Raw genomic sequence first — 24,625 nt, 5'->3', positions numbered from 1 at the left:
GAATTGGCATGTTGTGTTTGCATCAGTGCAGGGACTACAGACCTGCTTCCTGGTGTTGATGCTAGCAAGGATGGCTGTGGTCTCAGGTGAGAGGCAGAGTGGTTCTGCTGTCCATTTTTTTTTTTTTTTTTTGGTTTTGCTGTCCAAAGGCAAGTCCACGAGTGTTTGTGGAAGCACAGCAATGTCCTCCTTTATTACATTGACCAGTTTATTTTAAAAACCATAATAGATTTGTCTATTAAGGCTCTAAAATTTCCAGACTTAATTTTAGCCTGTGGCCATCAAATCACTTAGGGGCTGGAAAGGTCTAAAAGGTGCTAGAGACCAGCCCCTAGGGGTCAAGACAGAAGATGCTCACTTGGCTGGAAAGGAGGTGAAAGGTTTTGTTCTGTAACCTGACTTGGGGTGTCTCCTTACCCTGGGTACCAATATCCAAAGAGCAAGTAACCTAAAAAACAGCTGCCCTGGCTGACTGCACGGCAGGGAATGTGAGTGGGGCAGGATTCCAGGATTCCTACCTGGGTATTCCCCTTGGTGCTTCCCAGACTGTGCCTGGCACTTTCCCCCATGCCAGTCCCTTGGGGAAGGGCCCTTCTTTAGCTCAGGCACTTCAGTGTCCCCCTCCCCTTAAGCCACTCTGAACCATCAAACACCCTCACTTTCCCTTTCCTCAGAAATTTTGACACCAGTTTAAAAAAGAAAAAGACAAAGAAATCCTCTTCGATTTGGGCAATGGTAGGAGCTGAAGTGAAGGGGATGACACTAACCATAAGGTGGGGATAGGGGCTGAGGTCACAATTATTTACAGCCTCCTTCCTCAGCTTGCATTTTTGTCTTTTTTCTCATGTTCCATTTTCTTAACACTGGCTCACTGTATCAGTTTTCTTTCCTTCTGGGACTACCTTTTTTAATTTTTTTTAATTATTTTTATTTATTTTTTGCTGTTTTTGACCGGGGCTGGGTTGAACCCTCCACCTCCAGCATATGGGGCCGGAGCCCTACTCCTTTGAGCCACAGGCACCGCCCATGGGCCTACCTTCTTCATTTGCTATCAGCTCATCCTCCATGCCCAGTGGGCTGATTGAGCAGTGGCCACCTGCTGGGCCCAGAGGGACAGGGCCTCAGTGGAGGCCTGCCAAGCCAGCCCTTGCAGCTGGCTAGCCCTGCTCTCTATGGGTGCCCCCCAGGGCTTTTTCTTTCTTGCAACAAACAACCCCCTTCAAGAATCTGTTCACAGAGGCAGAACTTTCCCCAGAAAGATACTTTTCCAGTTTGTTTGTTTGTTTTTTCTGATACAGAGTCTCATTATGTTGCCCTCGGTAGAGTGCCCTGGCATGACAGTTCACAGCAATGTCAAAACTCTTGGGCTTAAGCCATTCTCTTGCCTCAGCCTCCCAAGTAGCTGGGACTACAGGTGCCTGCCACAATGCTTGGCTATTTTCTTTTCCTTTCTTTCTTTTTTTTTTTTTTTACACCTGGCTTTTTGTCATTGTTGTTGCAGTTGTCATTGTTGATTTTAGCTGGCCGGGGCCGGTTCGAACTCACCAGCCTTGGTGTATGTGGCTGGCACCCATTCTTTTCCAGTTTTTGAGGGTTCTGACATACACCCACTGTGGGGTCTGAAGCCCACAGCACAGGCAAAACACAAGTCTTTCTCTAGAGAGCTAGAGGAGAAAAGTGAAGCTGGCCAGTGGGCACGTGGCGCCAAGCAGGAAACGACTTGGGGGCTGAGGAGCCTGCTGTCTGCTGCTCTCTGCCAGCCAGCAGGCGGGGGCTGTTCTGTTCCCTGACAAGTGTGTGGGCTGCACTCTGGAGCCATCAGTTCTACTCCTGCCACAGTGTGGGAACAAGCTATGTTTAGGGCTGTGCTTCCCAGAAAACAGCTTCCAGCCTGATTTCAGGCAGAGCCAAGCAGTCCCTGGTGCCCAGGAAGGCCGTAGAGGTCGCAAGTGAGTGGACATCACCTACTTCCCGTGAGCCTCAGACCTCTCTCGCAGTGGGCTGCACGAAGGGATAGGGTGTAGCTGTGCTGCTCAAGCTTTGGTACTTGGCACAAGTCACTTCAAATCTACAGGCCTCGGCTCCCCTGTGCTAAATGGGGCTGGCTTGTTGGAAGAATGGAAATCGCTTCCCTGAGGGCGTGCTCTTGACTTCTTGGGGCATCCGTGGCCCCAGGTATCAGAGGATTACTCATCCCACAAAATCCGGCCACAGAAACGTTTAAGGATATCGGGCCTTGGGAGGGGTAGGTGCTTTGGGAAAATAAGGGCAGCAGCTCCCGTGGCCCCCTTGTCTACAGAGTCGCAGAAAGCTGAGGGGTGGTGACCCACTAGAGCCCGGTGGCTGGACAGCTCCGCTGCCATTAGGTGGCCGACCGCTGATTCCCCGGGCCCTTCCTTGAACCCCGGCTTAGCTGAACCGCGTGCCCGGCCGCAGCTGCCATCTTCCTCCGTGGGCCGCGCGGAGGCGGCCCCTGGCGACGGAAGGAGTCCGTGGCCCGAGGAGTAGGGGGGCCAGGCTGAGGGACCCCAGGTGTGCCTTCGCGGTCGCCCCAGCAGGGTGTCTGAAGCTGCAGGCTCACACAACGCCAGGTGGGTACCAGGACCGCTGGGACCTGCGCACGAGAGTCAACCCGGGGAAACTGAGGCAGTGAAAGGCTCAGGCACAGCTCGGTTATCCCCTTCTGCCGCTGGGTCGCGCAGGAGTGTCCTGTCCCGCGACCACAGCAGTCTCAACCAGAACTCCCCGCCCCGAGAGATGCGGTGCCATGCCCTCGGACTCCTGTCCCCAACACCGTCGCTTCCCTGCTCGCGGTTGTCCGGAGACCTGCGGGAGCTGACAGACGAGCGGCCGATTCACGGAGGCCTGCGAGCTCGAAGCCGGGAGGCGGTGCGGGGCTGGGAGCGCGAGGTCGGGGCAGGGGGCAGACAAAGGCGGGGACGGCAAGCGAGGGAAAGACAAAGCGCAGAGGGGGGTCGGCGGCGGCAGCGGGGCCCCAGAGGCGGCTCCGGGCGCGGCGGAGCCAATGGGCGGGCGCGGGGCGGGGGCCTGCGGGGGCGGTGCCGCGATAAGGCGGCGGCGGCGGCTGCCGCTCGGGGACCACTGGCAGAGGCGGTGGCTTGCGCCCGCGCCCTCCTCCCAGTCGAGGCGTCCCCCGGAGACCGACCCCCGCCGCGCGGCCCAGGCCGGGCCCGGTGAGACCCGTGGCGGGCCCGGGAGGCCTGTACCTGTTCCCGAACTGCGGGCGCCGTGGTAGGGGGGCGAGGGCCGCCTTCCCCGCCGCCCTCAGGGTCTGGATGCTCTGCGACTCCGTGCTTCGCCCTCACCCGCGGTCCTCGAAGCTCGAGTCTGCCCTTCCCGGCCGGCCTCTGGCAGGGGCGGGACCGAGTCCCGCTTGCTGGGCCCACGGGATCCTGGGGCCGGGTCTGGTCCGCGCGGGGCAGGGGGTCGAGGAGCAGGACCCGCGGGCGGTGGATCGGCCAGGCGGGGCTGGGCGGGGCGGGCGGCCGGGCGGGCAGGCGCTGTCCAGGGGCTAGGCAGTGAGCGGGGTGCCCGCGGTCTCAGCGTGGGGCGCTGGGCCGGGGTCAGGCCGGGTTCCCGTCGCGGCCCCGCCCGGCTCCGCCCTCTTCTGACCTCCCCTCACCCCTGGCGGGTCCCTACGCGTTGGGCGCACACGCGGCGGCCATGCGGGAGCCCCTCGGCCCTGTGCTTTGTTCCTCCCCCGTATACTGTTCCACTCAGGACCCCTGCTCCTCTGGGAGCAGCGTGGGGGTGGGGGTGAGGGGCGGAAGTGGCAAGACCTAGAGCAACAGGAAATGACTTAGGGAAAGTCCCAACCGCAGCCCCCAGCCCCCTGCTGTAAACACCCCCCACCCTGCAGACTAGGGAAGGGCCTGTGGGGCCCTCCCGACCGACTTCCCCTTGCAGAACCCAGCGGGTGCCGCGTCTGCACTCGGGGCCTCCACCATCTCCAACGAGCCATGTTCCCGGCTGCAGGAACCGCCCAGGCCACCCCCTCTCATGTAGGTGACCAACCGGTGGGAGGGGCTCCCGGGCAGGTGCCTGGCCTGGGGGCGAAGGGCGAGAGCAGCCTGTTGGCCTGCCATCCTTTGCCCCTCTTGAGTGCCACTGGGAACTGGGGTGGTGAGCAAAGCCATGGTGGGGCATGGTCTGACTGCTCCTCTCCCTCAGGAAGCCAAAGGTGGCGGTGGCGGCAGCACTGTGCAGCGCTCCAAGGTAGGGCCGTCAGGGTGGGCGTGGGAGGAAGGGGTGGGCGCTGGGCAGGGCCCCGGCTGAGTGTCCCGGCACAGTCCTTCAGCCTACGGGCCCAGGTGAAGGAGACCTGTGCCGCTTGCCAGAAGACTGTGTACCCCATGGAGCGGCTTGTGGCAGACAAACTCATCTTCCACAACACCTGCTTCTGCTGCAAGCACTGTCACACCAAGCTCAGGTGCGCCCCTACCCCACCTGGCCCTGCCCCTGCCCGCCAGCCCCGCGGTCCTGACAGGGTGTTCTGCTTCTGCAGCCTGGGCAGCTACGCGGCGCTGCACGGAGAGTTTTATTGCAAACCCCACTTTCAGCAGCTGTTTAAGAGCAAAGGCAACTACGATGAAGGGTTCGGCCGCAAGCAGCACAAGGAGCTCTGGGCCCACAAGGAGGTGGACCCTGGCACCAAGACGGCTTGAGGCCCCTCTGACCTTCCGTTTCCTCGGCAGGCCGGGGCGGGCAGAGGGCTGGGTGGGAAGGAGGCTGGGTCTGGGCTTGGGCGGGGGCGGAGTGGGGAGAGGCGCGGCTTGCTCAGGCAGAGGGTCTCGGGGCAGGGCCCCCGCTCCAGGACTCCTTCCCTCTCCCCCAGGGTTGGCGGTTTGGAATCAGGATTGGGGTTTGTTCACCACCCTGCTTCCTGCAGCTTTCCACCCCAGCTTCCCTATCTAGGTGCCTTTTCTCCAACAGGGAGTCAGCATGCCCCCCTCAGGGTCCCAAGCTCCCTCACTGCCACCCTGGCGGGGCCATATGTGGCCCCCATGTCTCCCCATCTACCTCTGCCCTTAGCCTGGTCCTGAGCCACAGAGACAGGGAGCAAAGAGGGTGCCACCTGTTGGGCCTGATGAATGCTGCTGCAAATTACCCGGGAGGGTATGGGGAGGTGGAGCCACCCTGCCCCTGCAAAGCAGGGCCTGTCCCAGACGGGCTTGGGACCATCTCGAACCACTGGCATCCATTGAAAAGCGGAAGTAAAGCACCCACCAGGCTGAGTGCCCCAGAGACTGGCAGCAGGGCTGGCCATGGCCCTCGGCTTCCCTGTTTCTGCCCATCCGTTGTGATCAACCTCGTTTTAAATACGTTTAAACAGTTGCTGACTCTGTATTTTGTGCCTGCTGGGGGGCTTTGTGGCAGGAAGGATGCAGACTTACCATGGGGGTGGGAAACAGGGATAGGGTAGCCTGGAGTACCTCTGGCCTTATTAGGGGAATGGGCATCAGGTAAATAACTTGCCTGCTTGAGAAAAGGGGGTGCTCCTCTCCCCAGCCAGGGCATCATGTCTACAAACCAGAGTGGTTTTATAACTGAAACCCCACTTTGCCCCCTCAGCTTTGGGTTGGTTACGACATCCCAGGCCTGCAGACTCACACGTAACACTCCAATGTGAGATTGAGAGCAGAAGGGCTTGTGGTTGTTGGGCAATAGCACTTGAACATGTGGGGTGCATCCTTCTGCTGAGCCCTTGTCAGAGCCTCCTTTCCCCTCATTGCTTGCCTTTTGTTGTGGAAATCAGCCAGGCATGGTAGGCGCCTGCAGACCCAGCAAGTGCTGCTGAAGGTTTCAGTGTTACTCTCCTCATCCTGCCTCATCCCTGTGTTCTTTCCCTTCCTTGTTATCTTCCCCTGGTCTTTTCAAGCTCTGGGGAATGGGCCAGTCACAACTGTCCTAGTAGTCCCAGGAGAAACTGTTCATCTGCTCCTCTGAAAACCTAGGCACAGTGATAATAATTTGCCCATGTAACTGCCCAAGTTCCTAAGTGACCTCATTCCCCTGGAACAGGGTAGGCATCTGGGCCTCCCTGGTGGCAGATGGGCCACTGTGCTATGTTGAGGTTGGCACTGCTCCTTGAGGAAGCAGGGTTGGCACCCCAAGCCTGGTCCTGGAGTGTGAGGAGAGCTGTTCAGAGCAGGCCCTACTTCCTACTCCAGAGGTTTCAGATGTGGACAAGGACAGCCCCTCCCTGCTCAGAGTTAAGCAACAGCAACATGTAGACTAGAGGGAGATACCGGAGAGGTGGCTCCTGGAGGCACCTGACCCCTGCCCTGCAAGGGTGGGACTAAAGGGAGTCCTTTTCTGGGCCAGGAACCCAGCCAATGGTGATGCTTGGGTCAGGAGGGCCACAGTGCTGCCTGAGTAAGTCAACCCTGATGAAGTCACCCCTACTGGAACTCCTGGAGGAGGTGGAGACCCAGTCAAGTCATCCCAGAACCCCTCTTCTTGGGGTCATTTGAAGTTCTCTTCTGCTTTAAAGGGCCCAGCTTGTTGGCCAGGCAACATACTCAGCCCTCTCAGGCAAGGATCTACCTTCACCATCCCCCTACCCCCAAAAGCACTACCACAGGACCCCACTGGTATAAATGATCCCTTTTATTATAAGTAATGCACGACACTGGCCTGGCTTTGCACTGCAAGCCCTCGGTCAAGATATAGTCAAATAACTATGGCTGCAGGTTCTTATGCACGATCCACAATTCAGACACACAGAGCTGGGGCAGGCAGAGCAGGAGGGGAACAGAGTGTGGCCCCCAGCCCTGGCCTCTCCATGCAGGGCTGGCCAAGGCACACGCCCCATGGATGAGAAAATGATGGCATGGCCCCATCCCACAGCAAGCCACAGGCTGCTAGGAAACTGCCCTTCAGAACCTTTGGGCCCATGGTATCCTAGAGCCCCACACTTTTCATCTGGATTAGTTAATTAAAAAAATAATAAATTAAAATTAAACAACAGCTTGGTCCTGAGGATGCTAAGCTAGCATGTCCACAGTTTTTGGCACAATAAAATCAGGGTCTTTTTTGGTTTTTTGGAGTGCAGGATTTGTTGGCTTGTTTTCAAATTCATTTTTAAAACACTCCCTGTGAGGTAAGACCCCAGGGGGTGGGACTCTGTGAGAGCCTGAACCTGGGACATACACAGCTGCAGTCAGCCGGCACCACTCTGCATCCTCTTGGGGGACAGGGTTGGGGGCTGGGACTAAGGGCCAAGAAAAGTGTACAGCCAGCAGGATGGGGGCGTGGAGAGGCTGAGCTGCCATAGCAGCTTTGGTCGAGATGAGAGGCTGCGACCCACCCTGGGCTAGGGGCAAGGAGGAGGCAGGAGTGTGTGCTCACTGTCTTCAGAGGGGTAGTGTGGAGTGGACTGGCCCTGACAGGCCTTGGAAAAGGGATGGAAACAGAGGGGCCCAGGCCTAACTGGCACCATGCGATACACGTTCTGCAAAACCAGCTGCTTTCATTTTCTCTTCTCTTTTGAGGCGTCCATCACCTGTAACAGTCTAGAATTGATATATATAAAAACCATCAAATATGATCTGAGATATAAATTAACAAGTACAAGGCCTCACATTACATGATGTGAAAAGGCTAAAAACAGCGATAGAAACTACATTCATAAAAGTGCATCGTCAACATACAACGAAGGCTTTGGCTTGTTCTGTGCCCATGGGGATGCAGGCACGGCTGGCAGGGCTGCCTGGTGCTCACCCCCAGCTCCCTGGAGATGCCCATCCCTGGGCACTGGCTTTTTTTTTCCCCCTTTAATGACAACTCCCAAGGAAACTAGGCGTTGAGAGGGAGGAGCTTGAGCAATAGGCACATTTTGGAGGGGAGGGGCCGGAAGAAAGGACCAGCGCCCAGGCTGAGGTAAATATGGCCAACTCTAAGCTGCTCGGAGATGCTGTTTCCCAGACCCCTGCCGCCATTCTTCCCCCCAGGGGAGGAGCAAGAATGGAAAGAGTTTGAGACCTCCTGGGGGTGCGCAAGGCCGGCTAAGGAAGAACAGAGCTGGCGGTTTTGGACACAGTTGGTGGCAGCACATGGGCTTTCCCTTCTGTCAGATGCAGGGGGCTCTGGCCTGGCAGGTCGTGACTCAGGCAGCCTGAGACACCTCCTGGCTTCTGAGCTCAGGATACCAGCCAGGCCAGATGACCTCACTGTGTTGTCCAACTTCCCTTCCATTCCAGTGGGAGGACTGATCCGGGCCAGGAGCACCAAAGCCATTACCCTCAGCTCTTCCCAGGCCAGCCTAGGCCCAAGCCCACAGCAGGGGTACTTAGGGCCCAGAGGGCACAAAGTCTCCAGTTGAGAAACTGGGTATAGCATAAGAGTGACTCCAACTTGTAAAACAGAGACAATTGCATTGACAAAATTGGGTCCCCCCCCACCACCAGTGGGTACAATTCCACATCTCAGGCCCCTTGCTTATGGGGGCAGGGTCATGGGGACAGGCAGGACAGGCTCCTCCTTCCCTGAATAAGGCAGCATGACATTTGCTCCATTCATCTTTGGTAATGGACAGGACCGGCAGAGGTGACCTGGAGCTGTAGGCTGGGGGGGTGGCGGGGTAGCCTGGGCCTCTGCCTGCCATTGCTTGGGGGATGCTGTGTTTTACCTCAGGCTTTGAGTGGTCTCATCCAGCCCGAGATACCCTGGTGGTCTCTAGACATTGGGAGGAGAAAAAAAGTAACACTCTGAGTGAAAATAACACTATTCATACCCTGGCACAAGTCTTGGTGGCCCCAGACCCTCTGGCATCGGTGCAGATTGCAGTGTCAGGACACAGCCGGAGGTTGGGGCTCACAGCCGCTGAGCGTACTGTTCGTGCCTCCTTCCCTCCACACGGAGCTCAGAATGTTGGGAGCTCTTGGTCTGGCAGGCTGGGGACCCCCAGTCCTTGAGGCTGCTGCCACCCCAACCTAGCTCTAAGTCCAGTGACAAAAGGTATGCAGACAAACGCTGGCAGGGCTGCAGCTCCGTGGCCCACAGCCTTGACTGGAGAAGCAGCAACTCGCTGAGCCCCACAGCAGCCCCTTGCTTATGTGGTGAAGGGCAGCCAGCAAGTGTGTGGCCTTGAGAGCTCAGTACACGAGCTGTGCAAAGTGGTGTGTAAGCAGCTCCTCAGCTGAAGGTCTCTGACGAGCCTCCACAAAAATCCGTCTCAGGAAGTCCCGGCCATGTTCAGAGATGTGGGAAGGCAGCTGAGGATTGGTGGGCTGAGTGGCGATCTTGAAAATGGCGGCCATAGCTTCATATTCTGCCCAAGGTGGTTTCTCTGTCAGCATCTCTACCACAGTACAGCCCAGGCTCCTGAGAGAGAGAAGCCCATGTCACCCCTTGGCCAGCCTGAGGCTCCCAGCTGTCCTGCCCCCACTGTGAAAGGAGGGCCTTTCTCAGAAAACACTAAACCTCAGGAAGGGCCAAGCTGAGGGTTGGCATCCCTTGGATCTCCAAGGCCAGAGAAAGCTCCAAAGCACTCTCAGCCCCTTGTCCGCATGGCTCCATCAACCTACACATCCCCACCCACTCGGCCATTCTTGAGGCTGGGGAAAAGAGAACTACTCAGCACCTGACAGAACAGCTCCAAGATAACCATATTAATTTTTATTGCTGCTGTCACAAATTATTACAGAGTTAGTGAATAAAAACAACACACATTTATCACCTTATAGTTCTGAAAATCAGAAGTCTAAAATTAGTCTTGTGGGTCTAAAGTTAAAATGTTAGGGATGGTTCCTTTTGGAGGTTCTGAAGGAAGAATGTTTCCTTGCTGTTTCTAGTTTGTAGAGCCACGGGCATTCCTTGGCTCATAGGCCCCTCCTTGTATCACTGCAGCCTGCTGCTTTCATTGTCACACATCCTGCTACCCATTCCAATCTCCTGCTTCCTTTAATAAGGACCCTTATGAATATACTGGGCCCACCTGGATAATCCAGAATAATCTAAGCTCCTCAAAACCCTTAACTTTACATCTGCAAAGGCCTTTCTGCCATAGAAGGAATAACATTTACAGGTTCCAAAGATTAGGATGTGGACAACTTTAGAGAACCATTAATCTGCCTACCGCAATATTTTCCAAGGGGGTAAGCTCTCACAATTTCTGGGCCCTTGAGGATAGACATAAAGTTAGGTCAAGCAAATGTAACCCATCTGCGCACTGGGAGGAAAGGCAGAAGTTGCTCTTGTTTAGGGACTGATCCCTAAACTTCAGAATGGATCCTACATTTTTTTTTTTTTTTTTTTTTGAGACAGAGGCTCACTCTGCTGCCCAGGCTAGAGTGCTATGGCATCAGCCTAGCTCACAGCAACCTCAAACTCCTGGGCTCAAGTGATCCCCCTACCTCAGCCTCCCAAGAAGCTAGGACTACAGGCGTCCACCACAAGACTAGGCTATTATTTTTAAGAGACAGTCTTGTTTGAGGTTGTTGTGAACTATTATGTCATGGCACTCTACCCAGAGGGCAACAAAGTGAGACTTTCTCTCAAAAATAAATAAATAAATAAATAAATAGCCGGGCATGGTGGTATATGCCTGTAGTCCCGGCTATTTGGGAGGCTGAGGCAAAGGATCATTTAAGCCCAGGAATTTAAGGTTACAGTGAGCTATGATAGTGCCACTGCACTCTAACCTGGGCCCTAAGTGCACCCCCTTTTACCACACCACAAAGTCCCCAAGGTGAGTTTCTAATTTAGAGCCACTACAGCCCAGACAAGGAGATGGGGCCTCCGCATGGCCAGCACTCACCACACATCTGCCTTCCTTCCATAGCCCTCACCGCTGATCACCTCAGGGCTCATCCAGTAGGGTGTGCCGGTGACTGAACGCATGCCTGTCCCCGACATGCAGATGGTCTGCAGGCGTTTGCTGGCGCCAAAGTCCCCCAGCTTCACATTCCCAGCAGAGTCTCGGAGGATGTTGGCTCCTGAGGCATGAAAGGCAGAGGCTGCATCCTTGGACCCACTTGCATTTTCTGCCATCCTCCCTACCTCTCAGGTCAGAGAGCTACTGGTAGTCCCACCATGTAACTGCAGTCTTGTGAAGGGAAGCCTTAGGCCTGCTGCACAAAATGATCAACACTACAGCCAACAGGTACAGAGAACAGTCCCCCAAGGAAGCACCTGGGGTTGCACTTTTCAGAAAGTTCAGAATGGTTAAGTCACTCAATGATGGACTTGAACTCAGGTCTTGGGGCTTTCACATAGCCTGACCCCTGCTTACCCTTGATGTCTCGGTGAACAATCATGTTGCTGTGCAGGTAGGACATGCCCTCCAGGATCTGCCTGGTGTACTTCCGGGTCACACTCTCTGTCAGGGCTCCATAGGCCTTCAACTGGTCCTTCACCGAGCCCTACCAGCCACAAAGAGAGGGAGTCCCCTCAGGGGAGGAATGTGGGAAGGGGATAAGGCTACTTCAGCCCCCAGCATCGCACCATAGAAGTGAGTCACCCTGTTCCTATTTGTGATGTGCTAGGCACTTTGCCAGGAGTTGCTGGGCAGCTTGGAGAAGAGTATGAAACAGGCACTTCCCTCAAACAGTGTACGACTCAAATCCAGAAGGGAGGCCCCTGCTCCAGGTGAAGGCTGGACTTACTACACAGTGCTCCAGCCCTGCAAGCCCTTGGTGAGGGTTGGGCCTAGGACAATTGTCATCTCATACTACACGAAGTCCTGCCAGACTTATGTCAAAGGTGACCCTTCTCCCACAGTCCCTAGGTCAGGCCCCGCACACGTTCAAGAGGCACATACCCCCGGCATGTACTCCATGAAGATGGTCAGCGTCTTCTCAGCACGGTCCCGCAGACAGCCGTAGTACTGCACGATGCGCTCGTGCTGCAAGTTCTTCAGCAACTGGATCTCACATTCCAGAGCACTCACCTCCTAGGGGAGGGGTCAGTGGTCACCTCAGCTCTCAGGGCTCTGGTTCTGCCTGCCTGGGTTCAGCTCAGTTTGCCCTAGTCAGTCCTCACAGAGATCTGCCTTGGGAACTTCCACCTGAGAAAAGGGGGACTCTTTCAACTGTCTGGCCTTAGCCACAATACTGGGCAGCCCTTAGGAGGGTGGCACTTTCATGCCCGGAAGAAGGCAGACAGAGGATGCTTAGTTAAGGTATCTGCTATATTTTTCCATTCGATTTGAAGCATAAGCCACATCCAAAGATGAGCTCCAAAGACAAGCCATATGATTCCTTCTTTAGCTGGACCTAGTGAGTAAAGCCCAACAAGAGAGGTGTCTGTTTGGTGGGGCGGGGAGGGAGCATAGGCCGTATTTGTGGCACTGGTTATACCCTCTCAGTTTGGGTTCGTGGTATTTCAGCATTGACTCTGTTCCTCATATCTAATCCCTACCCCAGATGGGTGGTGCTCTATGGACCACAGACCCTTCCCCCAACAGCCAACAGCCAGGGTCAGGAGACAACAAGGGAGCCTGGGAAAAAGAACTACAGGGGAAGCAACTACTCTGTGCAATAAAACAGGCCTTTCTGTTTGAAGAGTGGAACTCAAAGTCAGGTCATAGGGAAGGCAGTACCTTGCTTGTCTCAGGACTATCTGGGTCAAACTGGACCTGTTTGGAAGCAAGTTCTCGTCCTGTGTCCACATCATAGCATAAATAGACCCTGCCGAAGGCACCTTGGCCCAGAAGCTTTCCCCGGCGCCAATTGATGGGGGCACTAGGAGCTATAGGAGAACAGAGGAAAGAGCATTACTTCATGTACATCATTTATTGATGTCCACCTCATTCTCCAAACTCTGTAATGGGACCTCTGGCTCAGTGTCCACCTCCCTGACCCAGCACCACCATCACCACCCCAATCTGGGGCACACACAGTGCCCTGGTCAAGCTGACCTTAAGGTCAGAGTTCTGAGAAGCAGAGGATTAGCTAAAGTCATAGTTAAATACTCTTCTGCATTGACCAAATACCTTTACTTCAAAATCCCCTAAATTTTTTTTTTTTTTTTTGAGACACAGCCTCAAGCTATCACCCTGGGTAGAGTACCATGGCATCACAGCTCACAGCAACCTCCAACTCCTGGGCTCAAGCGATTCTCCTGCCTCTGCCTCCCAAGTAGATGGGATTACAGGTGCCCACCACAACACCTGGCTTTTTTTGGTTACAGCTGTCATTGTTGTTTGGCGGGCCCGGGCTGGATTTGAACCTGCCAGTTCAGGTGTATGTGGCTGGTGCCTTAGCCGCTTGAGCCACAGGCGCCGAGCCGAAATCCCCTAAATATTTTAATAAGGCAGGGATTAAGGGTGTGCTTTTCAGTTTAAACATGGAAAACTAAAGACCAAAAAGAAGCGGCTTGTCACACAATAGTGAATCAGGCCCTGGGTCCTGGAGTTCTGATGCCCGAGATGATGTGGTGAATATGGGCTAGAGTCATTGCCTGCTAAGCTAAAGGACCCTAGTGGCCTGGCTGGGCTCCAGCCCAGCAGCTTGTCTGAGATGGTCTGGGAAGTCTCCTCCTAGCCAGGGACTGCTCCTCACACTTGGTTGGCACACTCCTCTCCTGCACAGACAGGGCGTTCTCGCTGTCTGCACTCCGTAGACGACCACGGGGGTCCAGGTATTGCACAGCTAGACCCATGTTCTCGCCGTTTGTGCTCAGGGAGCGACTAGAAGGCACCAGGGTGAACAGGTTGCCTTGATGACGCCGTATTCGAGGAAATGTTCTTCTGCCTGAAAGGGTGCAGGGACCAGAGTAGAGCAAGTCAGACCACTCGCAACAAGGCCAAATGTGCAAACCAGGTCATCTCTAGAAGTAACGGGTACCACCAGCTGCGGCCCATCCTATCTCCCTGCTGTCTGACTCAAGCTGCAAAGGCTGCTATCCCAAGCACCCTAAGAATTAGAACAAAAGCAGAAATTAGGAAGAAGCCTGCCTGATTCAGAGAGCCCTGGCCAAAGGAAAGGCAGGCCCCAGCTGCTCACAAGGCCAAGTCACAGGAAAAGGCCCTGTTTTCCTCACATCTTGCTCCTCACCCCTCTGTATGGCCCCCGTCTGTCTGCTGTTCCAGGGAATAAGAGGGCTTCAGAGAGGTGGTGCCCTAGAGCACACCACAAACTCAGACAAAGGTTAGAGTTCCCAGTAGCAGCATCTTAGTCAACACATAACCACTCTCCCTCTTTGTTTTTTGGGTTTTTATTTGTTTGTTTGTTTTTTCCTGTTCCCAGTGTCTCAAGTCTGGGCCACGATTCCTCAGGAATAAAGGAAACATGGGGCCTGGATTGCCAGCCCCCTCCTGATGGCCCTTCTGCGGCGATCCACGGTGAAGCTGTAAGCATGCCTTTCTCGAGGCAGCCAGCAGGGGGCAGGGTGGAGGCGCACTCACCATCATTGTAGTCCTTGTGGTGCACAGACACATGGTAGCGCCGGGGGTAAGTTCCGCCTTTGACCCCTTTGTCATACAGCTGAGTTTCCCGATCTGAGTAAAATAAGGGAATCACTGGCTTCTGGGTAGGTCAAAGTTAGAGAGCCAGTTAAGCCCCTAGGTTACCTGAGACCTCAGAGCAGCAGACCTAAGAAGTTACAACTCTTAGTGGTCACAGTCTGTGGCCCTACCCAGACACCCTGCAGTGCCCACCTAGTGCCCACCTCTATGGAACTCACCTGAGTACTCCTGTCTGTTGTCAGGGAAGCTCTGAGCTCGGGACATTCGTGATTTCCGGAAGGAAGGGCTAGAGAAAATAAATCACAAACTAGACCTTTGCACCTTCCAGAGCTGCCCAGCAGAGCATCCGGGTGGCCTCCCTCTTTAATTCCCTCCTACAGATTGGGTGAAGGCAGCCGAGTTTGAGGGGGAAAGCCCTTTTCTGAGCCCATCCTCCTCTTTACACATTCCCTGCACTAGTCTGAGGCCCAAATCTCACAGGACCCTGCTGGGAAATGTCCCTTCCTACGGAGCTCTAGCCTGGCTGCACACCCCTTTCCCTTCTTAGACTTTCTTCCCACCTCTGTTAACAGGTGAAGAGCTACAAGAGAATCCTTTGCCCAGGGCAGTAACAGAATAGTGACATCACAGTTCACAGATTGCTGTTTTCTTATCTACTTTATAATGTGAGCTTTTTCTCTTGTGAGATAGGAAAAATGGTATAATAAAAACAATATAATAGCAGGTCTGAGTGACTGCACAGCTGCCATGCTGTTTCTAGTCTTCACAGACACCCTAACAGTCAGGTATTACACATCCCTATTTACTTGCCCAAGGATACAGCTAGTAAGCAATAGGGCCAGACTTCAAATCTATGTCTATAACTCCTAAGTCCTTGTTCCTGCCACTAAACCAAGTATCTTCCTCTGTTAGTACCATGTGCTAACCAATTGTGCCACTGGAGCACTTAAACCAGGTATCTCATTTTAGAGATGGGAAAACTGAGGAACAGAGAGGCTAAGGGACTTGTGTGAAGCTGCTCAACTAATATATGGTAGAGCCGAGACTGGATCTAGGTCTGCCAGGTTCCAGATCCCATGACCTTCCCCACAAAGGAAAGATGAGAATGCTGAGCTCAGGTCAGACCCAGGCTTAAGGAAGTACGTCCAAATCACTCCTAATCATAAGAAAACAAACCACTGCAGGGACAGAGAGAAATCCTGAGAAGAGAGAAGTAGGTAAATTCAGCTGCCTTTTCCAGCATCCACGTGAAAGGCCTTTTCTTTCACAGTGGAGTACCTTTTCAGAGGACAAGTTAGAAACACTAAGTCAGTAACTGGGAAATTGTTCCCACCCCCCATTTACCAACTACTACACCTTCTGCAGACACACATCCCCACAGACACACATCTAAGCTCAGGACATAGTCCAAAGTCAGGATCAGAGCCCTCAGTCTGTGACAATTCCTAGCATCCTGGCCTTCTTACCTGTGCCTTCTTACTCTCCCAGTTGGAGAGCAAGCCCAAAACAAGACCACATACTGGAAACCAACAAGTAACTATGACTGTATTCTGTGATATCTAGAGGGAAGACAGTACTCACCCATGCTCCAGTCTGTTAGGAGAGGGAGGACAAGTTTGGCCACAGATGCACTACTCACATGAACAATCAGTTCCATAAAGAAAAAAAATCCCCCAAACCTGCTTGATAGCTTCCAACCGTAGCCCTAAGCCTAGCCAGACATAATCAAATGTGCTCTTAGGCACAATGAGGTCGAGATGAGGGAGTGGCAGGATCAGTGCTGAGACCTGTTCCAAACGTACCCTTGCGCAGAGCCATTTGGCATGTAAAGGACAGTACTTGTTTCCTCCCAAAGTGCCAGAACAAGATACACTGCAAGCAGGCAGTGTCATACACTAGACAGTCTAGATATTTTGTTTTCTGATTTCAGTTTCTTATTCTACCAGAAACACTTACAGAAAAAAATGAAAGTAAACCAATATATGAGAATTCAGTCTTCCCTCCAAGACATTGAGAGTCCACTGCTTTTTGGTTCAAATCATAGCAAGGAGGCCAAAAGTACAAGATACACTTACAGCACACATTATGTGGAAAGTCAAAACATGTAAGGCACTCAGAACAACACAGCAAGTACTTAATAAATTAGCTGCTATTTTATGAGCTATTATTACATTCATGGAATTATGCAAACACAACATTATTATGGCATTAGAGAAATTAAGGAAAAAGCTTTCTTAGAAACATGTATTAACTGTAAGCCTACAGTCTAGCTCAGAGACACATACTAGTTAATTCTCCTTCCTCAAACAGTTCCAAAAATGCCTATGTATTATCCCCCTAAACTACCCATAGTCCATACCTGTCTGCTGACCTGTCCAAGGACTGACAGCTTCCAGACAAGGAATTTTCTGCACTGCTCAGGGGATCCAACATCTGTAAGGCAAGTCATAAAATTAAACCACAGTCCCAGCCCAAATCCCAGCCGGGTGACCCAGGCTTTGTGACCCAGTCAGGGCCAGCAAATGGTCTTTTTGTCAAAATCTAAAGTGCCCTTTTTCTCCTCATGCAGTGGGAAAAATGGTAAGGTACCATTCTCTCCCTTAGATTGAAGGGCAGGTTTCCAGGAGGGAGAAAAATGCTTGGCTGGCATCCCAAGGAGCTCTGCCAAGAGAAAGCCAAGACGCTGCTTCTCTTGTTGGCATTTTCTTGGCTCATTACCAGAGAGACCTGGCATTGGAGATGGTACTACCCTGTGGAGGCTTCCAGTGAGTTTGGGTGGAACCTAATGCTTCTGTTTACACTCCATAATTTATAAATTTACAAAGACAAGTACTGCCTCATTTCACAGATAAGCACTGCAGGCCTAAAACAGTCATGAACTTAGTGCACAGCTGGTACAGGAACAGAAACTTCCCAGGAACTGTTTCTAAAGCAGAGGTAAGAGGTATCTATATAAATTAAAACACTTCTCTGGCTCCTGGTCAAATGAAGCAACAAAAAGCCTTCAAAATAGCTTTTTCTCTAATTAATCACCTGAAGGTCTACTCCTCCATTTTCTCTGTACAGAAAATTTCAGAGAATTCATTATTTGAGTTTCAACATTAAATGTTACACAGGGAAGCAAAGTATCAGAATTACAAAATTTACTAACAAACTTCATAAAATTAGTTTCTAACACAAATATCTTTTCCCATTTAATACCATTCCTACTCATGATTTCAAATGCTTAGGTCATTGAATGACCTTCATAAAGTTAGTTTCCAACACAAATATCTTTTCCCATTTAATACCATTCCTACTCATGATTTCAAATGCTTAGGTCATTATCAATCAGGGCAAAATTAATTGCAAGGTAAAACTGCAAATCTTGCTAAGGATACAGGCTACCCCAAAGTGAATGAAACCAACATGGGAAAGAATTGCTCCTAATCCATCAAGTGCATGCTTGGCAAAGTTAGACCAGTTAACAGAAAAAGAGAAAATGGATGATTATAACAGCACAGCAGGTATGATGGAGGAGGAAGAATACCAAAGGCTCAAGAGAGTCCTTGGGAAAAACTGCTGAGTCTTATGAATGCTCTCGCCAAAAATGACCCTCTTTATGGTAGTGCTGCAGAAGTCAAAGGGGTAGGTACTGAGGAAGGACCTTGGTAATGCCCAGTGGCACCTTCCCTGGCCTCTTTCTAAAATGTCTGTCCTCACAAGGAGTGAAATCCTCCCGTGACTTTCAGGATCAGGTAGGTAAAGTACAGAAGTGAAAGGGCTAGGGCAGAGGACTCTGGGGAGAGATAGAGACCAAAGGCAAAAGAGCTCATTTACAATTTCTGCAATTTTATACCCACGTCACCCTTAGTACACCTGATGTTCAAAAGTACTCTGTTAGAGAAACCAGAAAGGATGCTCAGGAAAATCCCCAAGAAGAGAATGGGCATTAAAGGCACACCAGGTCACTGTTCCAAATATGAATTTATCTAGAAGCCAAGAGTACAGAGGGAGAATAAGAGAGTAAAGGGCTTCTCACAGCCTATATATTTAATAATGAAAGAAGTTACAAGAGTCAGTTCTATAAAATTTCTCCCGTGATGGTGCCAGCCATTCTGTTTGACATTGTACCTTCAGAAATTTCCCCTTCTCAAACCAAATCTCAGAAATCAGACCACTCTTTTTGTAATCAAAGCATGCTTGCTGAAAAAGACCAGAAAGAAGCCAGAGATCTCACCTTTGCTGAGTTCACTAAGCCAAATTGCCATTTTCATCAAGTAACCCATTGGTTAAAAGCCAACGCCATTAAAGTGGCTGAGCAATTAATTACAGTGGACACAACCCAGGGTGATCGCCCTCCACAGTAGTGTACGCCGTTTTAAGATTCTAACATTGTGGTAATTTGTTATGTAGTAACAGATAACTAATACAGCTGTCTATTGCCATATAAGATCGCCTTAACCAACCCTACAGTGTAATTTAGATATGGTTTACTCCCTACCTTCCATCAAGAAATAGCAAAACTAAAAATATATAGCCAATGAAAAACAATCTGCAGCTTAGGACTGGTCATGTATTAAAACTGTTGAAATGAAGACAGGTGCTTCTAAGGATGTACACAAACAGCAGAGTAATGTTCTATGGGGACCAGTGAGAGGACCATAAAGAAGGAAAACATGTCAAGTGCTCAGCTAGTATCAAGGAGGCTAAGTAGACTAAATCCCATCTTTGGCAGAAATTGATATTTGGCCCCTTGAAAGGAATATTCCATATTTGGGCAGGCCTGGCTTATAAAAAAGCTATTTGATAGGGTTCGTGTCCCTCGGGTCTGCACTGTACCCACCAAGAACCCCCCACTATAGCCTTGGTCTGACAGAGGCCACAGTACACCCATACTCACGCACTGCTCGCTGGTCTCTGGGATGAACTCCCCTTCGCTATTGATGCTGGTGTAAGATCCCTGCCGGGCAATGTGCTGCTGCCTCTCAGGGACATATCCAGGGGGAGGTGAGCTTCGGCCAGGGTTCTGGGAGCCTAGAGCACAGAAACAAGGCTTTTGACAACAGAGCCCAACATATGCAGCCCAAGAGGAGCAGGCATGGAGCCAGCTCAGAGATACTGGGCCCTAGAGTCAGGGATGTGCATCAGGTGGGTCATGGCACCCAAGTCCAGCATGCTGAAGCTCCCTACTAGGCAACAAACTTCACATTTAGAGAAGGCGCTAGAGCATATATGACCAAAAACTTTAGGACAAAACATGAACCACAATAACTCCTATACAACCAATTCAAGCTAGTGATCAGATTGGCTTTTTTTTTAAACCCATAGAATGAAATAGAATTTATTAAGGAGAAGAAAGATAGGACAACAGAGCAAGATACATTCACCACAGATGACCAACAGGCCCCTTGTCATAACAAAAAGGAGACCAGTTTGTTTTTGTGTCTTTAAAGAAAATACTTCATTTTGTCCCCTAGGCTAGCTAGAGTACAGTAGCCTGATTATAGCTCACTGTAACCTCAAACTTCTGGGTTCAAGTGATCCTCTTTTCTCACTCTCCCAAAGAGCTGGGACTACAGGCATGTGCCACCAAACCAGGCTAATTTCTTATTTTTTGTAGAGACAGCATCTCACTATGTTGCTCAAGCTGGTTTTGAACTCCCACTCTGGCCTCCCAAAGTGCTGGGGTTAGAGGTGTGGAGCTACCATGTTTGGCCCCAGATGAGCTTTTTAAAAAAAACCCTTATACTATGTATATCCCTTCATAATATCTCCCTTTCTTCATGTCACTCTTTCTTCCTTTAGAACACCATTGCCATTTCCTCCTATACTAGGAAGAACCTAAGAAAATGATCACTACATCAGCCTAGTCTTCCTGAGCTTTGGGTCCCAACAACAAACATTTTGAGGCTGGAGACCAGGGAAAGGTAACTGGATAAAGCTGGCACTTGTCTCTGCTGCCCTGCCCCCAGTGTTTCCCCATGACAGTCTGGCCAGGAACCAGAAGTGGCCTCTTCCATCCTTACCCATTCCCATACTTCCTGGCTACTTCAAGTAATGATACATGGGTCACTACAAAAGTTTTGAGATAGACTGTATTAGGGTCTATTATTTCACTTCCAAAGAAACACAGTCAACAGTGTCTTTTCTGATTTCACTTGTCCAAGTTTCAACTTGCTTGGCTTATCAGTGTTGCTGGGAAGGCTTCATTTGTTTCCATCCATGTGCGTTTTATGTTTCTTAATCTCAAAACTTTAATAATGATCTATTTATTATCTTGTGTTTAGGTAGTACTTTATTATTTATTAGACATTCACAGAAGTTACCTCATTTGATTTTCAACATCCCCACAATAGATGTTTGGCAAGTATTTTCTGAGTACCTGCTAAGTAGCAGGCAAATACCGCAAAGTATTTTTGCATTTGCTACTTCACTTAATCCTTTCAATGATCCTAAGAGATATGATTTGCTTTACTTAACAGAGGAGGAAACTGAGACTCAAGGAACTTTACATTTCTCCCCACCAAACAACAACAAAAAAATCCCCACAGTTTTAAGAAGCAAAAATTGTCTGTTTTGTTTTTTTTAATGATATGGGTATGCAAAGTCTCTTTGTAAATAATGCTTTTTGGTCATAAGGGATATTGAGCCTGAGAAATCAGGTCTCTCTACTCCTAGCCTAAGAGCTTCTTCTGACTGGTTCTATTGCTTTGTATGATCAGAAAAGCAGACAAAAGTGAGACCAAAAGTTTGCATCCTTTTTCCTTCCTAAGCTCCAGACAAACCAAAAAGGTCACACTTCAGGTTTAAAAAAGTTTTAACAATGCTCACATACAATATTTCTAGTAGTTTCAAAAGTTAAATAAAGGGCTCTTATCCTGAGCCCTTTTCCTGTTCTGGAAGAACATAACACATTTATCCAGTTGTGTAGAAAACCAGAGACATGCAAGGCCTCCACTCCCTTATCTGATACTCCCCACCTCTCCCTCACAATCCAGCAATTCCCAGATACCGGGAATAGCAGAAGTGCTATCCCTCAACAAAGCAGGCTACTTTCCTTGCTGGCTGGCTTCCCTAGTCTAGTTCAAGGGCTGTAGCACTAGGTTTTCTGAAATGGAACTACAGGCAAGACGCTCCATGGGAATGGCAAAGGAAGAAAGATCTGGGGAAGAACCTGACTCATTCTACCAAACTACAAATAACGGCCAACTTCTTTTTTTTTTTCTGAGAATGAGTCTTACTATGTTGACTAGCCTGGACTCAAGTGATCCTCGCACCTCAGCCTCCCAAATTGAGACTACACGCAAGTACCACCATGTCCAGCTGACCTTTTTATAAATTTTTGAGACAGAGTTTCACTATGTTACCCTCAGTAGAGTGCTGTAGCGTCACAGCTCACATCAACCTCAAACTCTTGGGCTTAAGCAATTCTTTTGCCTCAGCCTCCCAAGTAGTTGGAACTATAGGTGCCTGCCACAACACCCAGGTATTTTTTTGTTGCAGTTGTCATTGTTGGTTAGCTGGCCCAGGACGGATTCAGACCTGCCAACTTCAATATATGTGGCTGGTGCCGTAATCACTATGCTACAAGCGCTGAGCCTGACCTTTTTAAAAATAGTAACCTAGTCTAAACTGGTTTTGGAAGGAAAATTTGGGATAACAAATTTGAGATATGTTATATTACATATCTCCTCTCCTTCAAAAACTCAGAGCCAGGAGCAGTGTTCTGGAAGTAGAGATGATACACCAAGTACGATGCATCTACTACAGAGGCTCCTGAAGAGCCTAGTCAAGGTGCTTTGAACATCCTGAAAGAGAGGGTGGGCCTAACAAAATGCTGGGGCTCAACAAAACTTCCTGAGCCATGGAGATGCTTCCCACTATTCCAAAGACCCTCAAAAGGAAGAAAAATACTTCATAGAAAAAAAGAATGGTAGGCGGCACCTGTGGCTCAATGAGTAGGGCGCCGGCCCCATATACGGAGGGTGGCAAGTTTGAACCCGGCCCCGGCCAAACTGCAACAAAAAAATAGCCGGATGTTGTGGCGGACGCCTGTAGTCCCAGCTACGCGGGAGGCTGAGGCAAGAGAATCGCCCAAGCCCAAGAACTGGAGGTTGCTTTAAAAAAAAAAAAATGGTTAGGAGGGTTATTCTTTGGAAGACAGTTTCTAACAAGTTTAAATTATTATTTTTCAATATCCTTTAAGACACTGACTCTTTTATTTTTCCACATGTAGTCAGCTAGCTGTTCACAACATATGGTTCATTTGGGTTCGTAAAATATATTTTAAAGACTTTGCCACCAAGAACACTTCCAATCTTTTCTTGGAGGCATCAGCCCAATCTCCCTCCAAAGATATGTCTCAGGAGAGAAGGTTAACTTGCACCCTCAGTAATCTGGCCTCCCCACCTGACTCCAGAGCAGGGGCTTGTTCTGAAAACAGCCATAAAATTTTGCTGAATTTCCTGTCTCAACATTTCATACACAGTACACTGAGATGAAGTGGTAATTGAGCTATACCTTCCTATAGATCTCAAACAGCCCAAGGAAGAGAGTCTGTCCTAGTTTCCTAAGCCCTATCAGAAACTGAAGATGTTCTGAATGTAAATTTAGGGATATTGTGTCATGAACAAAGCAATGCAATCAGCCAAGGCAATTTTTTTTCCTTTTATTTTTTTAGCAAAGACCTTGTCACCTCTCTTTTAACCTTTACAGCACCCCTGTAGTGGAGATGCATTATGTTATCACACATATCATGCAGAGAGGAACCTGAGGTCCCCTCTGAGGTCCAAAGTGACTTAATGGTGGGGCTGAGGCTAGAGAACAAGCTTTCTAACTCTCAGTGCAGTTAAGCTAAGGCAACTTTAGGATCATAATTTATTTCCAAAAGGGGCAGGCATGCTATTCAACAGTGGCACAAGTTAAAACTTCTTTCTGAACTGGTCAGGCCATTGGTTCCCCATGAGTGATCTATACAAAGGATGGGGATCCCATCCATGAGGAAGAGTCATAGTCTTTCTACCAAGCACAAGAAGGAGGCTTATATGGAGATTTCTTTTTTTATGAGACAGAGTCTTAAGCTGTCGCCCTGAGTAGAGTGCTGTGATGTCATAGCTCAGCAACCTCCAACTCTTGGGCTCAAGTGACCCTCTTGCCTCTGTTTTTTTTTTTTTTTCTATTTTTAGTAGAGACGGGGGGGGGTCTTGCTTTTGCTCGGGCTGGTCTCGAACTTGTGAACTCAAGCAATCCACCTGCCTTGGCCTCCCGAGTGCTACGATTACAGGCGTGAGCCACAGGCCTGGCTAGAAATTTCACAAGAAAAACACAGTGTTATATTTCATGCAGCTCACATTCAGTTTTGTTTAGTCCATGGTAATTTGTGAGTTGGTGGCCACTGATACACAATGCCTTTTGGCCAATAGAGGGCTCACGGGCAAAGACAAGATTAAAGGTAAGGAGAAATCTGGACCAAGGATGAGAAAACTACTCCAATATCTAGTGGCCCAGATGGCAAAGACGCATGGCTGCTTTCCTTGCCCCAGTGTAACACAAAATTCCAATGCAACCATGAAAGAAGGATGGTTTTCAGGTGGCACCTGTGGCTCAGTGGGCAGGGCACCAGCCCCATATACCGAGGATGGCAGGTTCAAACCCGACCCTGGCCAAACTGGAACTAAATATAGCCGGGCGTTGTGGCGGACGCCTGTGGTCCCAGCTACTCAGGAGACTGAGGCAAGAGAATCTCCTGGGCCCAGGAGTTTGAGGTTGCTGTGAGCTGTGTGACACCACGGCACTCTACTAAGGGCAATAAAGTGAGACTCTGTCTCTACAAAAAAAAAAAAAAAAAAAAAGAAAGAAGGATGGTTTTCTTAAGTCTTCAATACACAGAGCACTATTTAACCCTTTTCTTACAGATGTTAGTCTTCTGCTTGCTTTCTACTTTTGGCTTTGGATGACATTTTGGTAGCCCACAAGTTCTGGGGCAATTCAATCCATATGTTGGCAACATTTGTCCGTAGCAGAAGCAACTCTAAGGAGGTAAGCCAGGTGGACTGAGAAAGGCCTAAGCTTTGAAATTAGATGAAACTGGGTTTAAATCAGGTTTTGCCACTCACTAGTTGAATTATTTAAACTCTCACCCCAATTTCCTCACCTGCAAAAATGGGATCAACTCTCTACCATGTTAAGTTTTTTTTTTTGAGACAGAGTCTCAAG

The 24,625-nt window shown here is 50.3% G+C and overlaps 2 protein-coding genes across 11 annotated transcripts in view; one reads left to right on the top strand and one right to left on the bottom strand.

Annotated features, from left to right (window-relative positions):
• The first annotated feature begins 2,899 nt into the window (after positions 1–2,899).
• On the top strand, positions 2,900–5,355 carry LIMD2 (LIM domain containing 2). 4 transcript variants are annotated; one of them, XM_053567901.1, is made up of 6 exons: positions 2,900–3,194; positions 3,928–4,022; positions 4,192–4,236; positions 4,359–4,450; positions 4,526–4,599; positions 4,954–5,355. In XM_053567901.1, the coding sequence occupies exons 1-6, from the start codon at positions 3,026–3,028 to the stop codon at positions 5,061–5,063; spliced, it is 585 nt and encodes a 194-aa protein (XP_053423876.1). In that variant the 5' UTR covers positions 2,900–3,025; the 3' UTR covers positions 5,064–5,355. The 4 variants fall into 4 exon arrangements, with proteins under 4 accessions (XP_053423876.1, XP_053423875.1, XP_053423873.1 ...); XM_053567900.1 differs by having other exon boundaries at positions 2,914–3,194; positions 4,311–4,450; positions 4,856–5,355; XM_053567898.1 differs by having other exon boundaries at positions 2,916–3,194; positions 4,311–4,450.
• A 2,438-nt stretch (positions 5,356–7,793) lies between these two features.
• Positions 7,794–24,625, bottom strand: part of MAP3K3 (mitogen-activated protein kinase kinase kinase 3) — a 75,725-nt gene continuing 58,893 nt past the window's right edge. For 5 of the 7 annotated variants that reach the window (XM_053567875.1, XM_053567878.1, XM_053567882.1 and 2 more), the window contains 10 exons: positions 19,311–19,444; positions 16,788–16,861; positions 14,647–14,714; positions 14,369–14,461; positions 13,524–13,715; positions 12,563–12,711; positions 11,783–11,914; positions 11,255–11,384; positions 10,781–10,958; positions 7,794–9,345 (listed from right to left, as the gene is read on the bottom strand). In XM_053567875.1, coding sequence (XP_053423850.1) covers positions 9,117–9,345; positions 10,781–10,958; positions 11,255–11,384; positions 11,783–11,914; positions 12,563–12,711; positions 13,524–13,715; positions 14,369–14,461; positions 14,647–14,714; positions 16,788–16,861; positions 19,311–19,444 — 1,379 coding nt within the window. In that variant the 3' untranslated portion in view covers positions 7,794–9,116. The remainder of the gene's footprint in view (positions 9,346–10,780; positions 10,959–11,254; positions 11,385–11,782; positions 11,915–12,562; positions 12,712–13,523; positions 13,716–14,368; positions 14,462–14,646; positions 14,715–16,787; positions 16,862–19,310; positions 19,445–24,625) is intronic. The other 2 variants (XM_053567877.1, XM_053567879.1) reach the window with 1 other exon arrangement.

Source organism: Nycticebus coucang, chromosome 18 (assembly GCF_027406575.1).
Source record: "Nycticebus coucang isolate mNycCou1 chromosome 18, mNycCou1.pri, whole genome shotgun sequence".
Lineage (NCBI taxonomy): Eukaryota > Metazoa > Chordata > Mammalia > Primates > Lorisidae > Nycticebus > Nycticebus coucang.
The sequence above is the reverse complement of the archived record's forward strand: the minus strand, read 5'-3'. Positions and strand labels throughout refer to the sequence as shown.

Bases quoted from the DNA above. Each gene is read 5' to 3' on its own strand.
- LIMD2 (XM_053567898.1), top strand. From the start codon at position 3,026: ATGGGCGGGCGCGGGGCGGGGGCCTGCGGGGGCGGTGCCGCGATAAGG. The intron at 3,195-3,927 runs GTGAGACCCGTG...TTCCCCTTGCAG, and splicing joins CGCGGCCCAGGCCGGGCCCG to AACCCAGCGGGTGCCGCGTC. The intron at 4,237-4,310 runs GTAGGGCCGTCA...GTCCCGGCACAG, and splicing joins GCACTGTGCAGCGCTCCAAG to TCCTTCAGCCTACGGGCCCA.